Genomic DNA, 27,072 nt, shown 5'->3' on the forward strand with positions numbered 1-27,072 from the left:
CTACTAATCATGCAAAAACCAATCCTTTGATCAGCAGAATTATGTGTTTTAAATACTATTTTCTCATTTACAATAAACGATTTTTATAGATGAATAAACGAACAAGAAATTAGATAAATGTATGAAAATGAGACGTGAGAAAAAGATTCTTGATAAAAAATATTCTTTTTTATTATGAAGAAAACAAGAAAATAAAGGATATTTCGCTAAATATTTGCTAACCGTTCTTGTTGGATAGAAGAATCTCGTAGTGACTATACTGTATAATAAGAATAATACCATAATCATTAAAATAACAGTGATTTTCCTTAAACAGATCCATCAACTGACGCACAACTATCGATCACATACTGGAATATTGTGGCTTGCATCTAGTATCCTAGATATTCTTGTGGAATACTTTCCTGAATCTTTTGACGTTCTGCAGAAAGACCAAGGACTGTTTCAAGGTCCAGCTCCTATTCTACTAGAATCATGTGATGTTAGGTGAGTGCAGTAAACAATGTTTTACAAAATGATATTTAAATTGACGCGTAGAACACGAACCTGTGACTTTTTTATGTACAGGATGTTGTAGCACACAAGACGAAATAATGGTTTAAATACTATATACGTTAATTATCTATATTTTGTGATGGGGGGGGGGTCCCGGGTTCGATTTTCATTCCCGGTGTCAATCCTAAGACGTTTAACATAGGTACCGATTGTCCTTTTGCCAAGCGACCGGCACTAGTAGTGAAAGTCACTAGTCGTTGGGGTGAGACCTTAAAAACCGAGGTTCCGTATCACGGTAGGCGTAAGCACGATAAAGATCCCTTACTGCTACGGCCATACGGCTGCCATGTATAGGTCAAAATATGTGTCTCTTTCTGAAATATGGAGATAACGAACAGTATGTAATCTCAGAGTCCATTAAAACAATACAAATCGAGAGCAGAGCACACACTAACAATTAGTATGAAAAAGTCAATCAGCATTTGACCTCATGATAGGTTGTTTTTGCTGACAAGGTCATTATATCGACCATAAAACTTGCAAAATGATAACTTCAAACGAGACTGTTGATATCCTTGTTTCATCAACTTCATCAACGCAATCCTTGTTGCATCGTTTTAAAAATTGTTCGGACGTAGAGCATGCTCTTGTGTACAATGTATCTAATCAGTGAGAGATATAAACCCCTTATGCAGGGGATAATGATAGATTGCTACATAAGTAAGACAGGTTGACGATTGAAAAGTTGAAGTCATCATGTTTATCATAATTAAAGCTTTGTTGTAAGGTTACCTTTAACGTCTTTTTCTAGCAAAATATCCAAATATTATAAAATTCTGGAATGGGACGCTTACAGCATATAATTAATCAATCTTTATTCCTTAATCCGTGGTTAAATGTGTGCTTAAGTTTCTTTAGAAGTAGAAGTATCATATTGGATATGGGAAATTGTAATATTGAAAAAGGAAGTTAATGAAATCTTTTTTTCTATATTTCTTAAAGTTCAATTATTTTTGAAATGCTAATAACGAGTATACACTGAAAAAAAATCTATGAAGTCACGCAGTTATTTCATTTGCAGAACAAAAATATATTTTGAATATGATTTTTTTTATTTACTTAAAGTATAATTTTATGATCAATCAAGGTCGTTGGTAATTTTATCCTAATATCAAGCCGAGACCTGCTATCGGTGGCTTTTACTCAAAATATCGACGTAATATACACCTTTTTCTGTACAATTCATGGAAATTATGAATTTACGTCATTTTTCATATCTAACATATGACGTCATGGCTGATGAAAATATTCAACACTTTTAAGGCTGCAGATATCCCCCCCCCCCCTTTTAGAACATATGTGTATATTTCTCCCTCAAAGTTTGATTTTGGTGACAAATATTCGTCATTACCGAATAAGGTCTTTTCAATCCTTCTCTTAATCTACTGTAGAATTTATCACAAATTGTGTATTGACTACTTAGAAGTCTTGTTCAGTGTACATACTTGTCCTTTATAAATAAATCTTCTTTAAGGTCTAGATCTATTAAATGAGTTTGTCTTTTGGTGTTATGATGTCATAATTAATTTAAAATTACTATTCCCGTACTTTATGGCTTTTATAGAATAATATAAAAAATAAATCGTTTTCATGGAATTCAGTTTGAAATCATGTCAAAAGTGATCCTGATACCTATACTGAATTTAATATCATTTTAAAGAAGAGGTCAAGAATATGTAAATTATCTTAGCTTTTTCTGAGAAACTGTAGTCAATCTTTGTGGATATTTCGTTTGTCTGATATGGAATAAGTTTCGCATATTTATATCTTTTTTTTTTAAATATTTCTTTGAAAATAACAGTTTAAAATATTTTTTTCGTTGAGTTTACCTGAAATATTAAGCCTCGATACACCTTATTTTACTAAGTTTTAGTTCTAAAGTTTCATTACAAGAAATAAATTTATTTCTCAAATTTGAGAAATCTGAGGGACCTTAAAGACATCATTATGACACTTGCTTATTCAATTTATGTTCTTTTATTCTTGTTGAAGTGATTTGGCTGTGATTCTAAAGGGAAAGAAACAATCAACATCCCGCATCGAATTTGGTGCTCATCAGGCAGTTCTTGTCGTAAATGATGAAGCGAGAGATAACTTGCCTGATGAATTGCAGCAAGGCATAGTTCTTACAATTTATGAAGCAAAGGGTCTGGAATTTGACGACATCCTACTGTATAACTTCTTCACAGACTCCCAGGTATATTAAATGAGAAAAAACTAGAAAGTCAAGAAAATCTAGGAGAACAGTAGGATCAGAATTTCAAAAAGCATTGTGCAGGATTAATAAACGATTTCCTCTTTTTTTAGTAGGGATTTATTTATCCTTAAGTTTTGATGTTTGCAATTTTAATGTTCGTTAGATAATGAAACAAATTTATTCGTTATTTGTACGTGTATTCTTCAAGATGAGAATTATGGATGATAAATTGGCTTCCTCTTCAATGTACGTATCTGTTGGTATTTCTATTTGTTTATTTTACTTTGACGCACAAAAATTGTTCATAGTTTAATCACTTATACACTAAAAAAAAAACTTATATACTAAATTACATAAAATTTTGATTATTTAAGTTCAAATTCTACATGAAAAACAGTTATTTCATCATAATCACTAGATGTTATTTTTATCTTTTCACGAAGCTGAGTAGAAACTGTGTGCCCCATATTGAGTTTATCTAATAAATAAATGGTAAAAAAGCATATGCTTACTAAACAAAATTCCAGCAAGGAAATATTAAGTAATGCAATAAAGGGGAGGGGGATATGAACATAATGAAATATGCTGCATTAATAGTATTTAAATTTACGCATACCATGACCCTACCCTGAGCCTTATACTAACTAGGGGCTATACTATGTTGCTCATGCTATTGTATAAGAATTGTTTTGTATTGGTTTATTCTTTAAAAATTTCTTTTCAAGAACAGCAGGATGTCTCAAATCCATATGAAAACATACCAAAGTGGTGTATATTCAATAATTGTCCAAGAAGCAAGGGTTGGATAGCAATAAGGTGTTCAAGTTTTACAGAAGGGTTTGTAGACAAGATGGGGAACCTGGTATCATCTAAAACAAAGACATGTTCAATGCGATCATAATATGCCTATTTTCTTTATCCTGATAGGGATTTTTCCATTTTAATTGTCATGTACATGTAATTATACGTTTTCTATGTATAATTTGATAGGAATATATTTGCTTCGATTTTTTGAGACATTGTAGAATACAGATAATGTAACAAATACTACACGTCAGCCATTAGTTCCAGATGTACAATCAGGTCTATTGAATGCAGAGGGTTTATATACTCTAGTGCTGGTATCGGATGTAGGAAATCTTATATGGCGTATGAATATTTACGAGTCATGTTCAGCTCTAAGCTTTCAGTACCAATAGTTTTGATTGTAACTGATTTTATGTTTTATACAGTTTTGAATGACTATAGATAGAACATTTAAAGCTGAACACGACTCATAAATAGGCATACACCATATTAGTTTTCCTATAACCGAAATCAGCATTAGGATATACCCTTCACATTCGTTCCACCTGACTGCTTTCTTGTCATGGGTACCCGCATAGAATGGAGGAGATGTGTTCGTTTAGGGTATCTTACATTACCTCTGTTTACATTTTATTGTAGTATACGTGTATTTGTCTTTGTTTTATACTGCACTGACCTGTGCAACTGATGTAAGTTTCTTTGGTAACTCTCTCTTTTGCTGTGGAAGAAGCACACAAATACGGGTAGACTTTACTTTCCTGGTCCCCAGATAGACAAGATCCGCGCGATCATTGTATTATGATGTAAGATTTACCTCACCCAACTGATTAGGGTTAGTCCTTGCACATTTTTCGACTGGTTTAGTCTCGCATGCATCCGAGAGATCAGGGTTAGTTCTCGCACATGGGTTAAAACGAAGTTTTAATTTAAACTGTTAACCGTAGAATTCGATTTTAGGGTTAAAAAGGCTTAAAACCTCATATTTTTAATTTAATTTTACTTCATACTTTTTAATTTTTTTTCGATCGATCACGCAGTCTCATATATATATAAGTTGCTTACGGCGACACTATATTTTAGTCCTTTTGTCACTACCGATAGTTTTACAATAGCTATGTAGAATACGTTCAAACCGGTGAAAACTGATTACACTGAACTGTAACCTAGTGAACGGCTGACATAGGAGCCGTGCAGGTAAAGGAAAATGCAGAGTAGTATGGCGGACAAACATATAGATATCTGCCTTTTACGAATCATGTTCAGCTTTAAGAAACAATTTGCCCATTTGTTTTAGAACTTTCATTGCAAAGCAATCACATTTATTTAGCTGTTTTCTCCGTAAAGCTTTCATTTTTTTTTATACAAACGCGGGAACTCATTGAATGAAAACGCATACTCCTCGGCGATATGTTACTGGCTGTTGTCAGTCTTTACCTATCTCAGCACTTTTCCTTTTAATTCTGGTTATATATTTGTTATCACTTTAGGTACATGTAAAGTGTATCAAGATGACTCTGTGTCTTTCAATCCTATTCACTTCTACACGAAACAAAATTAGCCCTATGTTTGGACCTGTCCGACTCTTTCAGTTCTAAAATTATAAATCTTAATTCATACATATTGAATGAGACAAATGTTTTGCAACTCTTTAAACGCTCATTTCAATATGTTTCCCGTTACCAATAGGCTGGAAAAGAGTGGAGAATAGTTACAGAATTTTTAGAAAAGATGATAACCACAGAAACGCAAGCAGCAACAGGAAAAGATACTGAGAGTCTTTATGAAATTGATTACAGTAAGTCTGCTGAGTTCATACATTTATGATTCAACTGCTACATCTAGATCTGTTACTGCCACGAATTCATTGTATTTTTCAGGCGTGTTAGAAGAGGAAGGACGTCCAAGGCCTTTGTCATTTGATCCAAATAGGCATAAAGTTCTCAATTCTGAACTTAAGCATTTATACACGGCAGTCACAAGGGCTAGGGTTCATGTTTGGATCTTTGATGAAAGCGAGGATAAACGTGCCCCGATGTTTGAATATTTCAAAGCTAGAAAGCTTGTACAAGCAGTCAAAGACAGTGAGGACAGTGGTATGGTGTCCAGCTTGCATTATGTAACTTTGAGAAATCAATAAGAATTAATTACATGTACCATATAATTTTACTAAAAATGAAACAATATTTAGTCAATATCATAACAAAAATACAATGAATGCAAATATTTAAAGGGAAGAAGGGCCTTAATTGATCGGGGGAAAAATGTTTATTTTTTTTTCATGTGTTGTATATCACTGATTTAGTATGTCCCAGATATATTAAAAGTTATATTATTAGGTTTCTAAACAATGGTAAAAAAGTGTCATGTTAAAGTTTCTCGAGTACGGGTAAAACCAACTACATGTATGACGTCACACATAAGCCAAATAAGCGAAATAAGATAGATCTACAAAATATTTCTGTCAAAAACCATGTAAAAATACATTTTGTATTCACTTATTTACAAAATACCCCACCATGTGCTGATTATGACCCGTTTTATGTTATAATACTGCCCGTGTATCCACCGAGTATGATCAAGTTGTACTAAGACGTCGCCGACTTGTTGGACGCGCAGTGTAGGGAAACAGAAGAGTGGATCAGTCTATTCCGTAACTTATTAATATTTACAATAAAGTTAACAACTTTTTAATATTTTTATATAAGATGTTAATATAAAAGAAATTTTAAAAGAATATATATGTACTGATGATTTAAATCAAGTTTGCACTTATATTATCAGAGACTATGACGTAGTTAAACTGGGTCATGTGTCCACGTGTCCTTCATCCCTTCAAGGGTTATTTTATCCAGGTTGTTTACATATTTCACAGGTGACCTGATGTTTGCTGAGGAGTCGACAACTGACGATTGGTTACTTCGTGGCGAAGAGTTTATGAAAAAGTCCCTCTACGATGTTGCTGCAAAGTGCTTCCGTCTAGGAAATGAACCTAGGATGGAGAAAATTGCAAAAAGTCACCAAAAAGCATTTCTTGCGTCAAAGTAAATACAAAAGAAATTTATTTGAAATCCACAATCTCCATTTGATTTAATATATGGTGCATAAGTCTGCCAATCAGTTTTGAACAAAAAATAATCAATTTATTTTCATCCGAAAAAAAATGAAGTACACAAATACAAAATAATCCCCTTTTTGAGTTACAGTGTGGCCTACACAAATAACAATTCAGAATTAAAGTGATAAAGTATTGCATCTACATTGTTCTTTGAATTATTTCAAAGATCTAAATAAATGTTTATTCCGTCACATTTTATTCTGAATTTGTGAATAATTTACAATGTTTTTGCAACCAGTGCAAGTGCAGTGAAGTGGTAGCTGACCAACAGAACATATAACAAAAAAAATGTACAATTAAATCTTTATCCAAATCTTTACATATAAGTTCCTCCAGACTTTATCAGTTCTTTCACATTCCAAATTACTAATTTTCATAAAGTTTCATCCCTATTCGCTCCCATGATTATTTTATTTCTTGCGGACAGGAAACAAAGCACGCGTTATAACGTAACGAGAATCGAACTCTGTTGGATTTTCAAGGAATCTGCAATATCGTTTCAGAAATTATTTTTAAAATTATAAACATAAGGTCGGTAATGTGTTACAATATGAATTTAATTAATTAGTTTAAATTAACTTTACCCTGCACAGGTGTATGATTAAAAAAAAAAAAAAAAAAACATTATGAACATTTGCCCTTGCTAAAATTTGTTTTAAGTCAGCTACTTCTGTGTCACAAACAAAACATCTAATGGTAGAAAGATTTATTTAAGTATAAGTAAAAAAAAGAATAAACTTCCTAGGTAACTTAAAAAATTATGTAGCACGGTATTAGTACAAAAAATGTAAGCAAAAATAGTTGAAATACTATCGTTATGCTGAGTTAGGAGCACTTTTTATCTTTTTTTTCCTTTAGAAAGAACATTAGGTAACGTCGTCCATGAAACTTGTTTGTGTAATTTGTTTTTAATTTTATCTCAGACCTTGTGACTTTTTAATTTAAGAATGCAGGGTAGTACAGCACTAATTAAAGAGATGTTTCTTTCTGCTGCTCATGACTTCCTTGAGTGTGAAGTCCCAACCATGGCGGGTAGATGTCTGGAACTTGCAAAAGAACTTCGTATAGCTGCCAAACTTTACGAAAAGACAAATCAGGTAAAATGATCTAAAAACATAAACATCACTACAGTAACATCCTACTGCAAGTTGTGTTTTTACAGTATAAGATGAGAAAATTATACAAGATCCCCAAGGGCCTTAACGTTACCTTAGTATAGTACAACAATGTTCAGTATCCATACAAGTACATGTATAAAATAAAACAAAATAAACTGATAGAGGAAGTATGTTGCCCAACATGCATGTTTAGTACTCAGTAACAAAACACTATCACCATGCAGACTTAACATAGAAGTTGTGCTTATTATAAGCGCTATTGCTAACCCTGTCTGATTCCCTCTCGCACTGCATTGGCCTTTCTCGGTCATTTAATAAGACTAGTTGTTTTGTCTCATTTTTATTTATCTATTTTTTTATAAGTCTATCTAATCATTGAAACTATGAAACTACTTTTTGTATTTTACAATAAAGTTCTTCTATACTTCTCTTATTCAATTGATCTACATGCATATGTATCAATGAATTATATACTGTGATTAATTAACATAGGTGAATAGCAAAGGGAAATAACTTTTCTACTTCCAGAAGAATACATATTAATAAAGTCTTGCTCAGCTCTAAAACACTTGACCAGGTGGTCAAAAATTTAAACTAGATGCTGTCATAAGACAGTAATATCCGCACATGAGTGTTTGTCTCTAAATGTACTTTTACCTTCTACCTAATACAGTCCCTGAAACGTTCTACTTTCCCATTTTTCCGTTCGCTCACCGTTCGTTCACCGTTCGTTCAGCGTGCGTTCACCGTTCGTTCACCGTGCGTTCACCGTTCGCTCTCCGTTCACAGTTTTGCGTTCACCGTTCACCGTGCGCTTGCGTTCACCGTTCGCTCTTCGTTCCGTTCACTTTGCGTTCACCTTGCGTTCAGCGGTCACCTATCGTTCAGTTTTCATTGTCATTCGGAACTTCGAAGTGAAAGGACTTATCTTTTTGTAGGGAATGCGTTACAGGTTTTTTTAATTTAATAACTAACATATCGTGTTTGAAGAATCATTATTTCATGTTGAAAAGTATCTATACGATATATATTTTTTTATTATTCTAACTTAGCTGTTAGGTTATTTATTAAATTACTCTGGAAAATAAATGTTGTTGTAAGCACATTCTGTACCTATGTAGAACGATGCTGAAATATTAAATATAACTAAGGGCAATGTGCAAATACTTCAAGCACTGCAACATTTTGTTATTTTGTTAAAGACGACAAATAGTTAATGGTGACATAATTACATATGTATCTAAGTCAAATAATTACGCAGCAAAATTACGAAAATATTTATTTCAAACAGTCACGCTTTTTTTTTTTTTCAATTACTACAGAAAATATGATAGAACTAGTTCTGAGAGTTATACATAGTACTGCGGATATCCTGTTAATTTATTATCTTTGGGGCGAATTAACTTGATAGTGTGGTTAAAGGAAATAAAATAATAATAATTAATAAAAACTATAACAGCATACTACATAAATATCAAGTTCGGAAAATTGAATTTATAACAAATAATATGAATATGTATCTTTGTATTATCTTGTCCGAGTATAACCACGGTCATCTACATATACATGTAGAAGTCTGCTCAATAAATCATCATGAAAAATAGAAATGACACATAATGTATTATTGTATTAAAAATTTAAAATACGAGCGTATAAATGCAAAACGTCCACTGACCTTTGTAATTATTTTTTTTTTCATTACTTTACACGAAATCGCCCTGACACGGAGAGATATGAATGGATGTTACAGCCGCTTTAATTCATTCTATAAGTCAGAAGTTTTCTCTGATTTGTTTATACTTCAGCGTTCGGCAACACTTGCAATGTTTTAATGCGATAAGAATCATGTGATTAAAAACTTAATGTGCATGCATCGTCTTTCTAAGGACCATTTTGGAGAATCTATTTATTGACTTATTTATTCATTCATTTATTGGTTTACTTATTTATTTATTTATTATTATTTTTTTTTTGGCACCTGACATTTTAATACAATAAAATAGTTTCAATGCAGGGAAAATATCAGAGGCATTCCGAATATATCATTCATCTTGCGTTCACCGTTCGTTCCCCGTTCACTTCGCGTTCGCGTTTGCGCTCCGTTCGCGTTCTGCGTTCGCTCACCGTTCACCGTTCACACATCGTTCACCAAGTTGCGTTCAGCGTTCACACATCGTTCACTCACCGTTCGCTCTGCGTTCGTTCAGCGTTCGTTCACCGTTCGTTCAGCGTTCGCTTACCGTTCAAGTGGGAAAGTAGAACGTTTCAGGGACTGTATATTCATGTAATAATTGATCAAAAAATGCAGAGGATAGCATGTGGCCAATAGGCCTCTCGTGTTAATATTTCAATAATAAATTCATTACCAGACAGAAATTGATTGATTGATTGATTGATTGTATCTTGTACTACGTCCAGTTCGAAAATTTTTCACTCATACAGAGACGTCATCATATACCGGTAAAGGGCTTCTAATTTAGACATTTACTCAGCACTAAGGGTCATTAAGTAGTGAGGGTTCTTTATGGTGCCAACACCTTCCTTGATGGGGGGGGGGGGCTCGGTTTTTAAGGTCTCATCCAAAGGACCCGCAACTTTCACTTCAAACTGCCCAGCACTTGGCGAAGGAACAGTGGCTACCTATTTTTTATCTACTTAGGTCAGTTGCAGCCTTGATTCGACCCTCCGATCACAGGGCGAGCGCTCTACCGACTGAGCTATATGTACCGTGACGGCGTCCAAAATTTTTTGGTTATGTTTTATTTCAGAATATGATTGAGAGGGAGGTTCCTTTCCATATTTATTTGTTTTCCTGTCATATTTGTCCCAACTACCCCTCTTTCGAAAATTTCTAGATGACTTTTTTTGCAACCTTCCGAAGTTATAAGCACCCTTCCAGAATTACACCAGGGGTACTTGTTTAACCGTGCTCTTTGATTTGCAAATGGTATGTGTGTTACTTACACGGCGGATTATTATTTTGTGGTGTTAAGGAGGAACTTGAATCATGAAATATATGGAGATAACGAACAGTATTCAAGATCAAAACTCCATTAAACAATACAAAATAGGAGCAGAGCAAACACGAATCATGTTTTATATTGATTTAAATGGATTTATGGACTAGCTAACAAAAGGTTACTCTCTACCATAAGGTCATAGTCATACTTTCACCGTATGTCTGAGAGAGGAATTAACGACAACTCAGAATGGGAGACTGAAATCAGGTAAGTATCGAAAATGAAATTTTTTCCCAAAACCAGATATATAACTTTGTGTCATGACACATAAAATGGTATATAGGTCATGACTCTTAGAGGCAATTTCCACCCCCTGAAACTGAAAACAGTCAAAAACATTTAAGGTTTAAAAATTTACTCTTAACCATATATAATCTTCGTCTTTTTGTCATGACACATGAAAAATAATACAGGTCATGACTCCTGGAGGTCAACCCAACCCCCCCCCCCCCCCAACTGGAAATGGCCAAATATCTCAAAACAGTTGAAACCTTTATACAAAACCAATCTTGTTTGCATCTCTGTGTCATGACACATTTAACAGTATATAGATCATGACCCGTAGTCACACTAGAGGTGTGATAAAATAAATAGAAAAGTAAGGAGTTCATTTCTCATGTAAAACATGCTATATTTTATATGTTGTTAAACTTTTCCCCTTGCATCGATTTATTTCCCTTCGTTTGCTCAGTACCAAATTTCATGGTACTTGGGAAAAGTTTTTCAACATATCTTATGCATCCAAAATTTTAGGAAGAGTTATGCATTGAGAATTATGTTGGGCAAGTGCTCTAGGGTTATCCCTAAAACCCCCTCCCCCTCTTACTTTTAGCTCATGTGAGCTTAAGACTCAAGTGAGCTTTTCTGATCAAAATCTCAGTCGTTGATATCTTTGTCATAAAGTTTTTACAATATCATCTACTTCGCAACAATTGCAGGGTCAATTAGAAAAAAAAATTGTCTCAAAGTATCATTTGGTAAAGGAGATTTAAGTTTGTTCAAATGAAGGAACAATCCCTCTTTTAAGGAGAGGTAAAAATGAGAGAAAAATTCAAAAATCCTCTCCTCAAGAACCACTGAGTCAGAAATGTGAAAGCTTCAATACAATGTGTAGATTCAATTTTGTCCAAATCATGATCCCCAGTGAAGGATTGGGCCACAAGAGTCAATCAAAGTTTTACATGGAAACATATAGGACAAAATCTTTAAAATCTTTTTCTCAAGAACCACTGGACAAGAAATGTGGAAACTTATGTGAAAGCTTCATTACATAGTGTAGAATGAAAATTGTTCTTTCTGAACACTACAAAAAAACCTCCTACACTTTTAATCCAATTTCAATAAGACTGCACTAGTACAATTACTAAGATACACAATTCTGTTTATCTATTTATTGATTTCCTTGAACAGTGTTGCCATGGTTACTAAAATAGATACGGTCAAATCTCATTATCTCGAACTAGATGTGACCATTATTGAACTTTGAGATATCCAATTATTCGTGATAACTTCGAAATCATATATTGAAATCTGGAAACCAGGATTTTTTTGCAGAAAAAAACGTCATTTTTTTTTTTACCCCCGAGGGCGAAAATGAAATTTCCGAAATCTTATTGCTCATCTACAGGACACCACCGATCATCTTCCGAAAAATTATTAGGCTACTGCGTAAAATGTAAGAGGAGTCCTGGGAAAGGAGTTCAGGGAATCAAGTGAACCAAGTTATAGTAGAAAAGCATCATTTTCGACACCAATTTGATGCCCATTTGACCACAAGTGTGAAAATGAAAATTCTGAAACATTAATGCACATCTACGGACACCACCAATCATCGTCCAAAAGATGATTAGGCTACTCTGTAAAATATAATAGGAGTTCTGGTAATCAGGGTTTTTGTATAAAAACGTCATTTTTCGACCCCATTTGACCCCCAGAGTGAAAATGAAAATTCCGAAACCTTATTGCACATCTACAGGACACCACCAATCATCTTCCAAAAGATGATTAGGCTACTGCGTATAATGTAAAAGGAGTTCTGGCAACCAGGTTCTTGTAGAAAAAAAACATTATTTGACCCACATAATGCCCCCAGGGTATAATTGAAAATTCCAAATACTTCTTGTACATCTACGGGACACCTCCAATCATATTCCAAAATATGAATTGTTTCCTGCTTAAAATAAAAGAGGAATTTGAGGAAGAAGAAAGTGTGACAGACGGACGGACGCACCAGAAAAACATCAATATACCCGTTTTTTCTAAAAGAAAGTGCGGGTATAAAAATCTTGTAAAAATACCCCTCGCTTATTACAATTTTGTACAATGTTTTTCTCTTATATGCCCATGAGGAGAGAGGATTTTCAAAGAAGTAATACATTTTCACTATAAAATCAATACAGCCCCCCCCCCCCCCCAACACCAGAACCCCTGTCCCTAGGGCCACAAATTTTACAAATGTGGAAGAAACATTCCTGCTCATCATAGAATTTAAAAGGATTAATGTATTTTCACTGTATAATCAATAGAGCCCAATTTCACATCAGATACCTTATCCAAAGGCCATGATATTCACAATTTTAAAAGAGACATCCTTGCTTCAGAACTATGCAGATAATTTGTTTGTTTAATACCAAAAAGCAAAGAAGCTTTACAAAGAAATAATGGATTTTCACTGTATGATTTATTGAGCCCCTCCCCCAAACAGCAGAACCCTACACCTTGAGGCCACAAATTCCCAAATATAGGGAGAAATCTTTATGCTTATCATAATAAATATGCACTATGTTTATCTGCTAAATAACCAGTAGCACAGAAGTTTTTTTTATAGAATAAATGCATTTTCACTATATAATCAATTGAGTCCCACCCTGACAGCAAAACTCCTGGCCCAGATGCCTTGATATCTAAAATTTTTGAAGAGGCAAATTTGCTCATCATAACTTTTTACTTTATTTTTTGGCTTAATACCCAGGAACAGAGAAGAAACATTCCATAGAAATAATACATTTGCACTATATGATCTACATACCCCTCCCCTTTCAACAGAATCCCTGACCCTGGAGCCACAAATTTCACAATTTTGAAAGAAATATTCTTGCTCATCATAATAGTGCACTTAGTGTATCTACTAAATACCCAGGAGCAGAGAAGAATATTTTCAAAGAATTAATACAATTTTCGCTAAATTATTTATAGAGTCCCACCTTAACGTTAGAACCTCTGACCCAGGGCCATGAAATTCACAACTCTGGAAGAGACGACCTTTCTTATCATAACTATGCACTTAGTGTGTTTGATTAATACCCAAGAACAGACATGAAAATGTTCAAAGAAATAATGCACTTACACAATATGATCTATAGAACCCCGTCCTACATAGGATAAAACTGCACCTTTCAGTTAACTGAATTGTCGATGAAAGGTCTGGAAAGGTGACTGAATGGCAGAGTTCTGACATTCAGTCACCTTTCAGTTTACTGAAGGACAGGGTTTCATCCTGTGCTAGCACCAGAACCCTGACCCAGGGGCAATGCATTTCACAATTTTGGTAGAAGGCGTAATGTTAATTACAATCATGCAAACAATTCGACTACTGAATGTCCCTGAAGAGAGAAGTTTTTTTAATGATTGCATTAATTTTCATCAATTTAATCCCTCCCCCAAGCCCGGGGGTTGGAGTTGGGAAGGAACCATGAAAATGTTTTGTTCACTTTCACCCATAAATGTTTTATACCGTAAAATTGTTGAAACTGGTTCCGTCGTTCAAAAGAAGCTGAAAATGTTCAAATGATAACGCACTACGAACGACGACAGACAAAAACAGATAGCAATAGATCACTTGAATGACTCAATTAAACAAGAAAAAATATGTCTAATCTGCTTCCTGTTGCAAAATTTATTATTTCTGGTAACATTTGATATCAACATGTCAGTGAATGATTTTAAAGTTTGAAAAATTGGAAACAGATATCAATTTCTTATTTTTAGGATGCCTGGGGTTGTCGCTAGCTTAAATAGATAAGCAATATCGATTCATAAATCCATTATATTCATTTCAAAAAAGTTAAATCTACTATATACATGTGTGGTTATAGCATTCAAAAACGTGTGATTTATATGAAATATACAATTTTAATTCGCAAGTTAAAATAACTTATTCCTCGAATAGAAGAGTTATTGTTCAAATAACAATTAGAGGTCTTTCCACTTTCTTTGAAATTTATTTTTGATATCAAATCTCTTCAGCTTAATTTCATTGGAAAAAAAGAAATGAGTAAATGTTTGGAAAAATGAAAATTTTGAAGGAAATAAAGTGACCTAGACCTTTGTTCCTGATCACGTATTCAAGGCCAATGGTTAAAGATCATATTACAGTCAGTCCTGTGCTTCTACAACAGTTATTATTTCTTTAAAAGTTTTAGGATTTAAGGATAAGCACAAAGACATAAATGGGCAATAACGTGTAAAAGGGATCATCAGATCCTTTCGCACTTATACATTGTTTCTTTGTCTTGAAAAACTAAAGACTTCAGTGAAGGTTTGGTGTCGCTATGGTTTACGCTTTCAGAGGAGTAGCGATACAAGGTTTTTGGTGAAAGGGGCAATCACTTTGAAAGGGGTCAGATTAAGGGCTATAGAAAAGAAATTATAATTGGTATTAAAAGGGCAAATTAATCGTGCAATGATATTAAAAATTTGTTGAAAGACAAAAAAAAAAAAAAAAAAAAAAAAAAAAAAAATTCTTATATTCTTTATGACCTCGAAATTTACCACTTTATCTTGACCTAAATTTCAAGGTCTAATGTTGAGGAATCTAGTGCAGTTGGTCCCAGTTCTGTAGTATTCATTACTATCAAAAGATTAATAATTTGTACACATCAAAAACTTCAGGAGCATTTACTAATAAAATGGATCGGAGAAATACATGTAATTTGCATCGAATAGATTAAAGTGCCTTCTATATAAGTCAAAGACATTGTAGAAGACTTGATATATATTTCGTTTACATGTTCTGGGGAGTAGCGGTACATGTAACAAGGCTTTTCGTGCAAAAGGTAGTAACTCTGAAAGGGGTCATAGGTCACACTTGTTGGGTTAAATTGTCCAATATCATGCATTATTCAGTTTTTCGATAAGTCTCTCTGTTCAAAAGACAATAAAAGAAAAAAAATAATAAACATAAGCATTTGCAGTGGTTTTTTTTCCACTAGAAGGGTTGAACGACCTAATAATGTGTGTCACTAATTTTAGCATCCGTATTTGAATAAATCATTGTTGTGAGAGCTCTTTTGACCATGGAAAGAAAAAAATTAGTTCGTCCTTAGAGTAGATGAAATATGTTAAGTTATGTAAAAAAAAAATGTGTTTCCTTTCATAGTATCTCAGTAGTCTCTTCATAATTACACCGATTTATGACCAATATTTATTGATTATAATGTGTACATTTTTAGTTTGAGAAGGCGGCAGAAATATATCAAAAAATGCGTTTACCAGTAGAAGGAAGCAGATGTTTGGAGCTAGCAGGAAAATATAAACAAGCAATTACCCTTCTCTGTGACGCTGAACTCTTTGAATCTGCAATTCATTGTCTGAGAAGGTTTAGGATTGAGAAAAAGGTAATGATGCAGATCTTTATTTTTTTTAAAACTAATACCTGTTATCAACCAAAGACATGTATTTTTTAACATATTTAACTAGAAATGTAATATGAATGTTTATTCCGGGAATAATAGAATTTTTCTTCTAAATAATAGCAAAATCGGAAAAGGAAAATAATTATCCTTTCTTACAATGCTAAGTCTTTTGTCAGACACGGTACCTACTCTCGCGTGGGTATGTTAAGGCTACACCCAGATACCCTACATGCCTATACAATATGACGTCATAGTAAGCTGTATGACGTGAACTTTAGAGATAATCATTTCTGCATATCTGTATTTAAAGTTTAATTTCAGGTCCAAGAAATAATTGAAATCATTCAAAAACATAATATAGATTAAATCTGGTTGTTTTGGGTGGTATAAAAAGCTAGGTTAAGGGACCCATGACGTCATAACTATTGATCAAATATTTGCCGAGTGAATCTAAACGTGACGAGAATTCGTGTTAACAAATATATGTAATGGGAGTTTTAAAGCATATACCGTGGATGTCATGTGTGATTCATAAGGAATTAAAGATTAAGAATCAGGTACGCTAATTTATCCTAACCATGTTTTCTTAAAATGAACACAAGCAGTGTTTTGAAATCGCTATGAGGCTTTCTTCTGTCGTTCTATAACAACAAAAATGCAAAAGTTCAACACTATGCCGCATACTTCGAAACATAATTTTTGTTTGTATCGAAAGTTTGTATGCAATAATATTTGGAAAGTGCTGCTAGAACCGTATGGTTAACATGAATTGATGACAAATTAAAATTTTTTGGTAAGGTTTCATGCGAAACTTTGGAATATTTTTTTCTGTGTCGAGAGAGTAGGATTCTAGCAGCACTTCTCATAACCCAGTGATGTTTTTACATGATTATTGTCACAAAAAGAAATGAATTATCCCCGGGGTAGTGTTGAACTTTTCACTTTTTCGTTAAGGCAAGTTTTCTATTTATAGATGTCACGTGATGACGTCATAGTGGAGTGCTTCTTTTAGCCTAGGACTCAATGACGTCTATACAATGGATGATAATAGTAAACGTTTTATCTATGGCTTTTCCGATTTATCAATGTTAAATTTTACGGAAAAAGTCTAAATTCGCCAAAAAAATGATCTGGGTACTGCCTTAACATATCCGCGTGACCAAAAATGCAGGAATCATGTTTTTGTGTCGAGTGCTGTTTACCTGGCATATACATGTATCTGTTTGTCCGTCTGTCCGTGCGTCTGTCACACCTTACATCTCTAAAAGGATGGTATTTTGCAATATATCAATTGGCCCTATGGCTTTTGTAAAATACCATGGTTATCGACTTCTTAATCTTTGGACTTGACCTTTGACCTACTTTTCAAAATATTATATAGAGCCGATATACAACTTATTTACTTTACATTTACAAGGAGGGTCTCTACTATTTAGCATGTGTACTATTTGTCATTAGATATTATCAAAAAATACGAGCGTGACAGACCACTTGACCTTGAACTTTGACTTCTTTTGACAAAAATACTTTGAACCATTAATTTTAAAACTGTCTTCTGAATTTGGAGAGGCAGAATTTAGATAACTAGCATATACCTCATGTTTATGAGTGCGTGACACTGTACTTTGAATCTGTATTATAAACAATTACCACACGAAATAGAATTCAAATACTATGAAAATACATCGGAGCGATATCCCAAAGTGGATCGCACTTCAAATAAAGTTGTAGACTGAAAATTGCAGTGAAGACAGACTGAAGTCTCTCTAAGAATTGTGAAATAAACAATAGATAATATGACCAAAAAAAAAAAAAAAAAAAAAAAAGAAAAAAAAAAAAAAAAAAAAAAATTTCATCATTCATTATGTCCTAGAGAGTCGGGAATCATTTTATTTCATTGTCACATTTTATATTCTATCGAAGTCTTTCTATCCTTGTATATTTTCTTTGCATACAAAAACAATGCAAAATGAAATATAATATTAGTAGCAGATATATAACTGACCACTCTTAGAGTTATTTTAAATTAGATCTTCAACGATGCTTTAAAGCAGGCAACACATGCGCTCCTTGTAACACTGTAGTTTTTAAGAATAATCAGATTTGCCGTTTATTGTCAGTTCGTCAACCTTATACACCTCAATGGGCTTACATCTGCAATGACAGATGATTAGGATCAAACTCCTCAAATTTCAATAAGAATTTTTTAAAGAGCTATGCAACTTTGAAATGCTTATAAACAATTATTTTTTTTATTGTTAACTATAGCAAAATTTTGTTCATATTAAAAATCAATTTCTGCAAATGCCATGATTCCTAACTTTTTTTAATTCAATATATATAGAAGAAGCCAAACAATAGAGTTTAAAGTATATTGTTTGACCTTGACAACAAACACAATCATAAAGTTGAATGTTAACTAATATGTTACATGCTAATTGTTAGGCTTTTATTTACACACTGAATTGTCTACGAATTTTTCTGTTTGTATAATCATGACAAAAAACACACGGCGTGTCGACAGGGGATGCTTACTTCTCTATTGCACTTGATCCCACCTCTGATGTTTTTAGAGGTCCGTGTTTGCTCTAGATCTGCTGCCGATTTGTATTGTTTTAAAGGACTTTTGAGCTTGATTACTTTCCTCATCACCATATTTCATTTCATTTTAGCTATCACAGGTGGTTTATTCGATTCGGATGCTATTTTGCATAGATTATTTTTAATTATGAATTCCATGAAATTTCAGACATAATATGATCTGACTATTATTGAAAGATAAACGTTATTGTAAATTAATTAATGTTTCTTTTTTTTTAGTTAAAACTATTTTTTAGGCTGATGACATGTATTCGAGTAGAGTTTTATTGATATTAACTTTATTTTCATCTTTATAAGAAGTACGAAGCGAAAAACGAACCATTCCCATGGCGTTTTCTAGACAACTCTCCAACCGCTTATCAAACAGAAATCCAACTGAGCTTCAAGGCAGCAGACTTTTATCACAAGCATGGCAAGGTAGAGAAAATGATGTCTTTCCTTCACCAACTTCCAGATTTAGATGATAAGATAGAGTTCTTAGCTCTTCGTGATCGCACTGAACAGGCAATTTCCATACTAAAATCATCAGGTACGTTTTAGCCTTCCGTGGAATAAATTAAAAAAACTAAGTGTTAAAAATAAATGGACAAGATTATTTGGCAACAAGATGCCCATGGGCCACAACGCTTACCTAAGTCAATATGGCCATGCTGTTCTTTATTGCAGATTGCTATATACATTCCTAAGTAAAACTTTGATCCCTATTTTAACCCCACCTACTCCCAGGTGTCATGATTTTTATAGCTGGAGCCCCACCCTATCCCCCAGGGACATGATTTGAACAAACTTGAATCTACACTACCTCAAGATACTTCCATATCAATTTTACTAAACATGGTTTTGGTGTTCTTGAGAAAAAGATTTAAGAATCCCCCCCAAACATCCATATATTAAACTCTGGTAGTACATTGAGGCCCCATTCTACCCCAGGGGGTCATGATTTGAACAAACTTGAAACTGCACTGCCTGAGGATGTTTCCACATCAACAAGACTAAACATGGTTTTGTTTAAGATTTTTGAAATTTTTTCCTATATATTGCTATGTAAAACTTTGACCCATCCTACCCCCAGTCATAATATCAAAAAAAAAAAAAAAAAAAAAAACAAAAAAAAAAAAAAACAAACAAACAAACAAACAAACTTGAATCTACACTACCTGAGGATGCTTTCAAATCAACTCATGACTAAACATGGCTTTGCTGTTCTTGAGAAGAAGTTTTTTGAATATCCTTTCCCATAAATACTTATGTAAAAATTTGATCCCTAATTGGTATCACAACCTAACCCCAGGGGTCATGATTTAAACAAACTTGAATCTACACTACCTGAGGATGCTTCTATATCCATATGACTAATATTGGCTTTGCTGTTCTTGAGAAAAAGTTTTTTAAAGATTTTTTTTTATATATTTTCCTATTTTTAACTTTGATCCCCCATTGTGGCCCACCCTTCCCCCAGTGGCCATGATTTGAACAAACTTAATCTACACTATCTGAAGATGCTTCCATATTAATATGACTTATAGTGGCTTTGCTGTTTTTGAGAAGAAGGTTGTTGAAGATTTATTTTTCTATATTTCGTATGTTTAACTTTGATCCCCCATTGTGGTCCCACCCTTCCTCCAGGGGTCATGATTTGAACAAATTTGAATCTATATAAAGAAGCTTTCATATAAGTTTCAACTGTTTTGGCCCTTTGGTTCTTGAGAAGAAAATTAAAAAGATACCAACAATTTCATTAATTCTTAATTATCTTCCCTTGATAAAGATAATGACCCTTCATTTGAAAAAAAACTTGAATCCCCTTTACCCAAAGATGCTTTGTGGCAAGTTGGGTTGAAATTGGCCCAGTGGTTCTGGAGAAGAAGTCGAAAATGCGAAAAGTTTACAGACGGACGCACAGACGGACGACGGACAAGATGTGATCAGAGAAAAGGTCAGCTTTTAGTTCAGGTGAGCTTATAATGATTTGATTCATTTAAGAACAATAATATGCTAGATATGTTTTGCTTTGCCTTGGTATTAATTTTGATTTCCATCCGCTACTTTAACACGGTATTTCAATTATATCACTGTGAATTTGTATGAAAAATTATTTTGTTGACACAGAACCATTTTAAGTTTATTTTTCTATAATGATATAACTGACATTTATTTATCATATAATCATGATAGGGTGATCCTGTTGTATGATCACAAGAAAATTTAAAACAACTTCTCATTTTCAGTTTTATTTACTGATTGCATATAATATACAACATTGCAAGAGCGTTAATGTTTTACCTATTGGGATTTTTTAAATTATCTACTTTGTTAATCATATTTTAGACAGAGATGGACCTGATCGTCTCGTTGACTTTTATATGAAGCAAGGAATGGCAGACGAGGCTTTAGAAATTGCAGAAAATTTGGATGGTACTTTGAGGAATAGATGCTACATTCTTTACTACAACATAAAACTCTCAAAAGTACATGATTTTTCAATCTTGGATAATACTGAGAAAAACAAAATGTGTCAAAAGTTAAAAGAAGTATTTTACGCTATGCAAGACTCCAAAGATAAAATCTTAGCAGGGAATGCGGCATTAATTGTTGGTAAGCTAAAGAATGACAAAGAATTTGTGAAAAAAGCTTTTGGTGCTTTTGTTAATAGTGAGCCAAATCCAAGTCTTGCAGGTCAGCTAGAATGTATGCATTGGATGACCTTCAATACTAATCTGAACGTTCATGGAAATATAGCAAAATGTATCTTGGGTATGGAAACTTTTTTCAAAGCTGTTAACATCGTGTTGAGACCCATTAATGACTCTGAAAGACTACAGTATGGTGAAATACTTGAATATTATGGATTCCACGGATCTTTCGTTGACACAACTTGTCTTGTGTATCCGCTTCAAAGACCAATGGCTCTAGACATTACTGAAGGCCTGGAAAGAACAAAACATGTTTGTAAAGTGCCATCAAAAACAGTTAGAAAAGATATTCTTCAATTTCTTATTAACAATGGCATAAAATGGAAAGCAGAATTGGAAGAAACTCTGAATAAAGCAAGATACGAGCTCTCTGAAACATTCAAGGAAAGTTGGAATGCAGATGTGTTTGCGGGCATTTTGGAAAATGGAATACAAACAGTGGAGCTTGAAATGCATATAAGTGTTGGTTCTGAGGAGATTGGAAAGAGAAAACATGATTCAAACCTGAACTTTGGAAATCTTGAACAAATTTCGTTCGATAAGTGCGAGCGTTTGATAATAGATATTTTTCCAGATGAAGGAATATCAGCGTTAGGACCTATTGAACCAATAAAAAGAGTAAAACTTCTTGATACCATTCGAAAGCCAGGTAATAGATTCTTCCATCGTTCCTTTACAAGATTTTTACAAAATCTGATTGGCAATTACAGGGTGGACTGGATGGAGAATCATGTACCAAGATTTCTTTGCTATATATTTTGTTATGACATTCTTGATTTAAGAAGATGTGAGAATCCCGAAAGAGCCCTGAGAGACATAGAGGAAACAGTAAGACGTGATTTGACACCATCCGTTGGTAATGTTGAACATAAAATTGACAAAATAGAAAACTGTGGATTTGAAGTTTCGCAAGATGTTGGAAAGAACTTAGAGATCACCTCAATCTGTAATAAAATGATTTTCTCCCAAATGCTTATCAAATCCCAAAAACCGATAGAAGCGTTAATTGCATTCTGTAGGTTTTGTGACGAATTGAGTGAAAGAAATGCCAAATTGGATTCTCACCTTTCGCAATTTTTATACTGGGTAGAGTTTTATATCACTATATCACTTGTGTCAATTACTGTTCTATTGTCAAAGCCAAACAATGATTTGAAAGAAGTTTGTATACCAGAATCGTTTGAATACAATGCTAAGGCTTTGTACGTGACATTTTCTAAGGAAGATGATCTTATTCCAAAGATATGCAATAAGCTACTACTAAAAAATTACGAAAAAGAACTTTTGAAAACACCTGCTTGTCTCTCAAGACTCCTTTGTGGGACTAAAGGCAAAACAAGTCTACTAGATTTACTATTTTTACAAAAGAATGACTCTAGAGCGAAAAAGATTCCACTCGGTACATTATCTCAAAGAATACTTATATCAAGTCTAGTCATTTTCTGCAATCTAAGAAGAAAATTCCATTGTTCAAGGGATATAGAGGAAGAGATGGCATTCAAACTTTGCTTTGGAAGATGGAATAAAAATATTCCAGAGCAAGTGAAGAAAGCCTTAACAATTTTGAGAAATAAACACGAACCTCGTCCAGGTAATTTCCAAGATGCTCTTTTGAATATAATTCTGCAAAGGAAACATGACAACCTTAGAATTTATACATACCTGCATGACCAGAGAAGAATGTTTTCTAAGGCCTCATTTGATGATACAAAATACAGACACAAGTTCCTGAGTTACGAAACAGTAAGAATTATTAAAAATCCAATAGCATATTTCGAAAACCAAGATGTTGAATTTGAAGCCAGTGGAGAAAAATTAGAGTCACAAGACATTCCAAATCGTGGTGGTGTTTCTGAAGAGGAGATTAACATTTCATTAACAAGAAATCTTAAATCTGACCACATAACAGAGTCTGGTAGTGAAATGGTAATGAAAGATGTGAGAGAGGACAAAGATTTCGAGCAATGTGATAAAAGTAAGGATGAGAAGGAACAAAAAAGATCAAACGAAGACATTGCTTCAGCTGTCATTATCCGCTCCTGGAGAAATTTCATCTTCAACAAAAAAGTTCCTGAGCTAAATAAACACCTCAGAGAACAAATATTCAGAGAAAAAAGTATTGAAATTGAAAAGCGGTTTAGCTGTTTAGAAATGGAAGCAACAATGTGTAGAGTTTGTAAAGTGCCCCTAAAGGGTACTGTTAATAAAACAAAAAGAGATGAAATCATTCTATATGAGAGACAAAACCGAGGAGAGAATGAGAAATCATGTGAAATGCAAGAGGACATCAACAGCACTTTTTCTGAAGAGAACAAATCCATTGTAGATAATGAAACACAAGATAATCCATTCCGAATCTTGCTCAAGTGCGATGATAAAAGAAATATCCCAGATCCTGAAAATAAAGGCGAACATGAAGCAAGTGAATCTCATCACAGAAAGCGTCAGGAATTCGAGACATTCAAAGACAAGTTTTGTAATGAAGTATATGATATAATTCATGGTATAGACAGATTTATAGAAATATACAATCTACGTGATGAAGAAAACGTTGAGAGTTATAGTGATATGTCTTTCTACATAAACAAACTGTGTAAAGAAAGCAAACAACTCGACGAACTAGTGAACAAAACTATCAGTGACAGAGATTGGTGTAACTGTGATATTGATAAGAAGATTAAAAGTGTTTGTTTTACTTTATCTACCATAAAAGATGGCATCAAAAAAACCGCTTTGGAAAACAAAAAGGTGAGCAAATTTTCGCATCAGAAATAAATGCAATTGATCGATGATCTTTTCAAACTTAAATTCATGGATGATCTTTGCAAACTTAAATCCATGGCTAAACATATTTTACTTTTACAAATATCACATGTTTTACGAAATGCATACAATGAAAACATTACTTGGAAGAAGTGAAGCTTAAGGAATACTAGTCATTTATAATATTTTTTTAATTTTTGAAAGACATTAGCCATCAGTAAGTTTTTCTTTGTTTCTTTCCATGGTTTTTCTTCTGTATCTTTAACACACACTTTTCATTCATCAATTTTTTCCCGTTATATTCCTTAAAAAACCCAATTAAACTGGAATAAAACAGTATACAATTTTAAATAAGCAGTTTAAAAAAATGAAGCTTAAATAGAAAGATTTTTCAGAACATCTTCTTCATGAAAACATTCAACTTTTTGTTTATTTAATTATGAAGAATTTCTTGACTTTGTAGTAAAGTCATCATCACGAATATTGATACCAGCGATTAATGCAATTACTGAGGAAAAGTATGGAAGCTTTGCCAATACAATCAAATTTTTTAAAGATGGACGTTATCTTATTTTGTTGGTTATTATGATTATGATTATGATTATGATTATATATATATATATATATATATATATATATATATATATATATATATATATATATATATATATATGCATGTATATATACATGTATATATGAGAATTGTAAATCATCATGAAGAAGAAATGAAAGCCTTAATATTTTACTGGTTCTCTGTGTTTTTATATGTTTGAATATTTTTCATATTTATCACCGACCACTGTGATTTTTCTTGAAGTTTACCACATATGTCCAATCAAAGCATGTCAATAAAAAAAGGTTGAAGATCTGTTTTTTTCCGGTAAGTGTCGAAAAGGATAATATATGATATGTTTGTAGAATGATTTTTTTACCATTATTTCAGAAAAAGCAAACCTCAAGAAGTATTGAAACGAAAGAAAAGGGAGAAAATAACAAGACCAAAAAGAAAGAAAAGAGAAAATTCAAACCTACAGAGAAGTTCACATTTTCTTCGATGTGATCTGGATCTTTATATCTGTATATATATATATATATCTAATTTCCTTTGACATAAACTTACGTACACTACTTTTAATAGTTATGAATTTGTTTGTCGTTTCTATTAACAAGTATAAACTGTACTTGCTCAGTTATCATTTGGAACTAAGTGAGATTTAATTTTTCAATTTTCTTTTTCTTTTCTTTTTTTTCAATGTCAAAAGTGAAACTTTTTCCAATCTTAATTTTAATAAAATAATTTGTTTTGTATTATATTTAGTATTAGGTTAAGTATTATATAATAATTATTCAGATAATTATAAATCTCATGCACCTTTCAATTACATCTTTATTTTAATTTACTACTCAAAAATAAAAATAAGATAAAAATTTGTTTATCTCCATTTTTTCTTCATATTAAGTTCTAACATGTGAATGGAGCTTAACATGAAATATTTGCATGGCAAGCATTTTTTTCGGGGGAGGGGGGTTGTGGTACATGTACATGTACCTGCGATGAAGGCTTGGTTGGGCTTTTGTGATCGAAAAGTAACCCTTCGGTTAGAAGAGATGAAACGTGAAACCTTTGAGACTACGTAATTTCTTGTTGTTCAAATCATAGAAACCATGAATAAGGTATAGGGCCATAACAGAGGGTCTTATTTTGTTCTACTGGAATATATAGCAAAGAAATTTAAAAAAATCTTACAATATACAACATTGTCATGTTAATAATTTCATATGCAAACATCCTCATGTAGTACAAAGTTGCTTTCAGTTTTGACATCTAGAAGTGGGTTAGGTCACAAAAAGGGCTGAAAACTTGACATTTGAATGTATGAATAATATTTGAAAACAAAAAGTTTCAATAAAGCATGATTATGGTTAATCATATTGACCTGCAAGCATCCTCAGATAGTGCAGATAAAAGTTTGACCAAAGCATAACCAACCGGGTATTAATTTACTATATAAAAAATCAAAATGTGCATTGAAATATGTAGGGAAACGATTATTTTCAAAATATATTTTTAGAACAGGAAGTCAAATTTTTTTTTACTGACAAACTTAAACAATTACTCTAGACCTACTGTGTTTACTGCAAAACAATTAATGATCTTTTTACTGCTGATAAACTTACAAAAGTGCAGATAATTATAGTCGGTGCTGTTAAACTTACTCGTGCACACTTACTGACCCGCTTTACTGTTCCTGCTGAAAAACTTAGACTTAGGTAACGCAGGTAAATTCCAGAAACACCCAGATCATTATTCGGCAATTTTACACTTTTTGTAAAAGGTTACATTGAGAAATCAGCATAGTCCAGGATAAACCATTGTACTATTATTATCCACCTTATAGACGGCACTGCGTCTGAGGCTAAAAGAAGCACATCATATGTGCCGTCTAAAAATGGGGGAAAATATGCCTTTATGAAAAAGTTCAAAACTCCCCTTGGGCTTTTCGGTTTATAAAAATAATTATTATGCAAAAAATCTCTTGGTCATGAAAAGTGCTGTAAGAATCCAACTC

The 27,072-nt window shown here is 33.1% G+C and overlaps 1 protein-coding gene across 1 annotated transcript in view; it reads left to right on the forward strand.

Moving 5' to 3' along the window:
• The window catches only part of LOC133184825 (uncharacterized), a 64,746-nt gene extending 39,126 nt beyond the window's left edge, over positions 1 to 25,620 (forward strand). Inside the window, exons 25-34 of the mRNA XM_061319908.1 lie at positions 317 to 486; positions 2,548 to 2,752; positions 5,246 to 5,354; positions 5,437 to 5,652; positions 6,432 to 6,600; positions 7,621 to 7,771; positions 16,263 to 16,427; positions 19,344 to 19,579; positions 21,379 to 24,487; positions 25,446 to 25,620. Coding sequence (XP_061175892.1) covers positions 317 to 486; positions 2,548 to 2,752; positions 5,246 to 5,354; positions 5,437 to 5,652; positions 6,432 to 6,600; positions 7,621 to 7,771; positions 16,263 to 16,427; positions 19,344 to 19,579; positions 21,379 to 24,487; positions 25,446 to 25,562 — 4,647 coding nt within the window. The 3' untranslated portion in view covers positions 25,563 to 25,620. The remainder of the gene's footprint in view (positions 1 to 316; positions 487 to 2,547; positions 2,753 to 5,245; positions 5,355 to 5,436; positions 5,653 to 6,431; positions 6,601 to 7,620; positions 7,772 to 16,262; positions 16,428 to 19,343; positions 19,580 to 21,378; positions 24,488 to 25,445) is intronic.
• The last annotated feature ends 1,452 nt before the right edge of the window (positions 25,621 to 27,072 follow it).

The sequence above is a fragment of the Saccostrea echinata genome, unplaced genomic scaffold (assembly GCF_033153115.1).
Source record: "Saccostrea echinata isolate AGI-Se365-2 ecotype Australia unplaced genomic scaffold, CSIRO_AGI_Sech_v1 ptg000011l, whole genome shotgun sequence".
Lineage (NCBI taxonomy): Eukaryota > Metazoa > Mollusca > Bivalvia > Ostreida > Ostreidae > Saccostrea > Saccostrea echinata.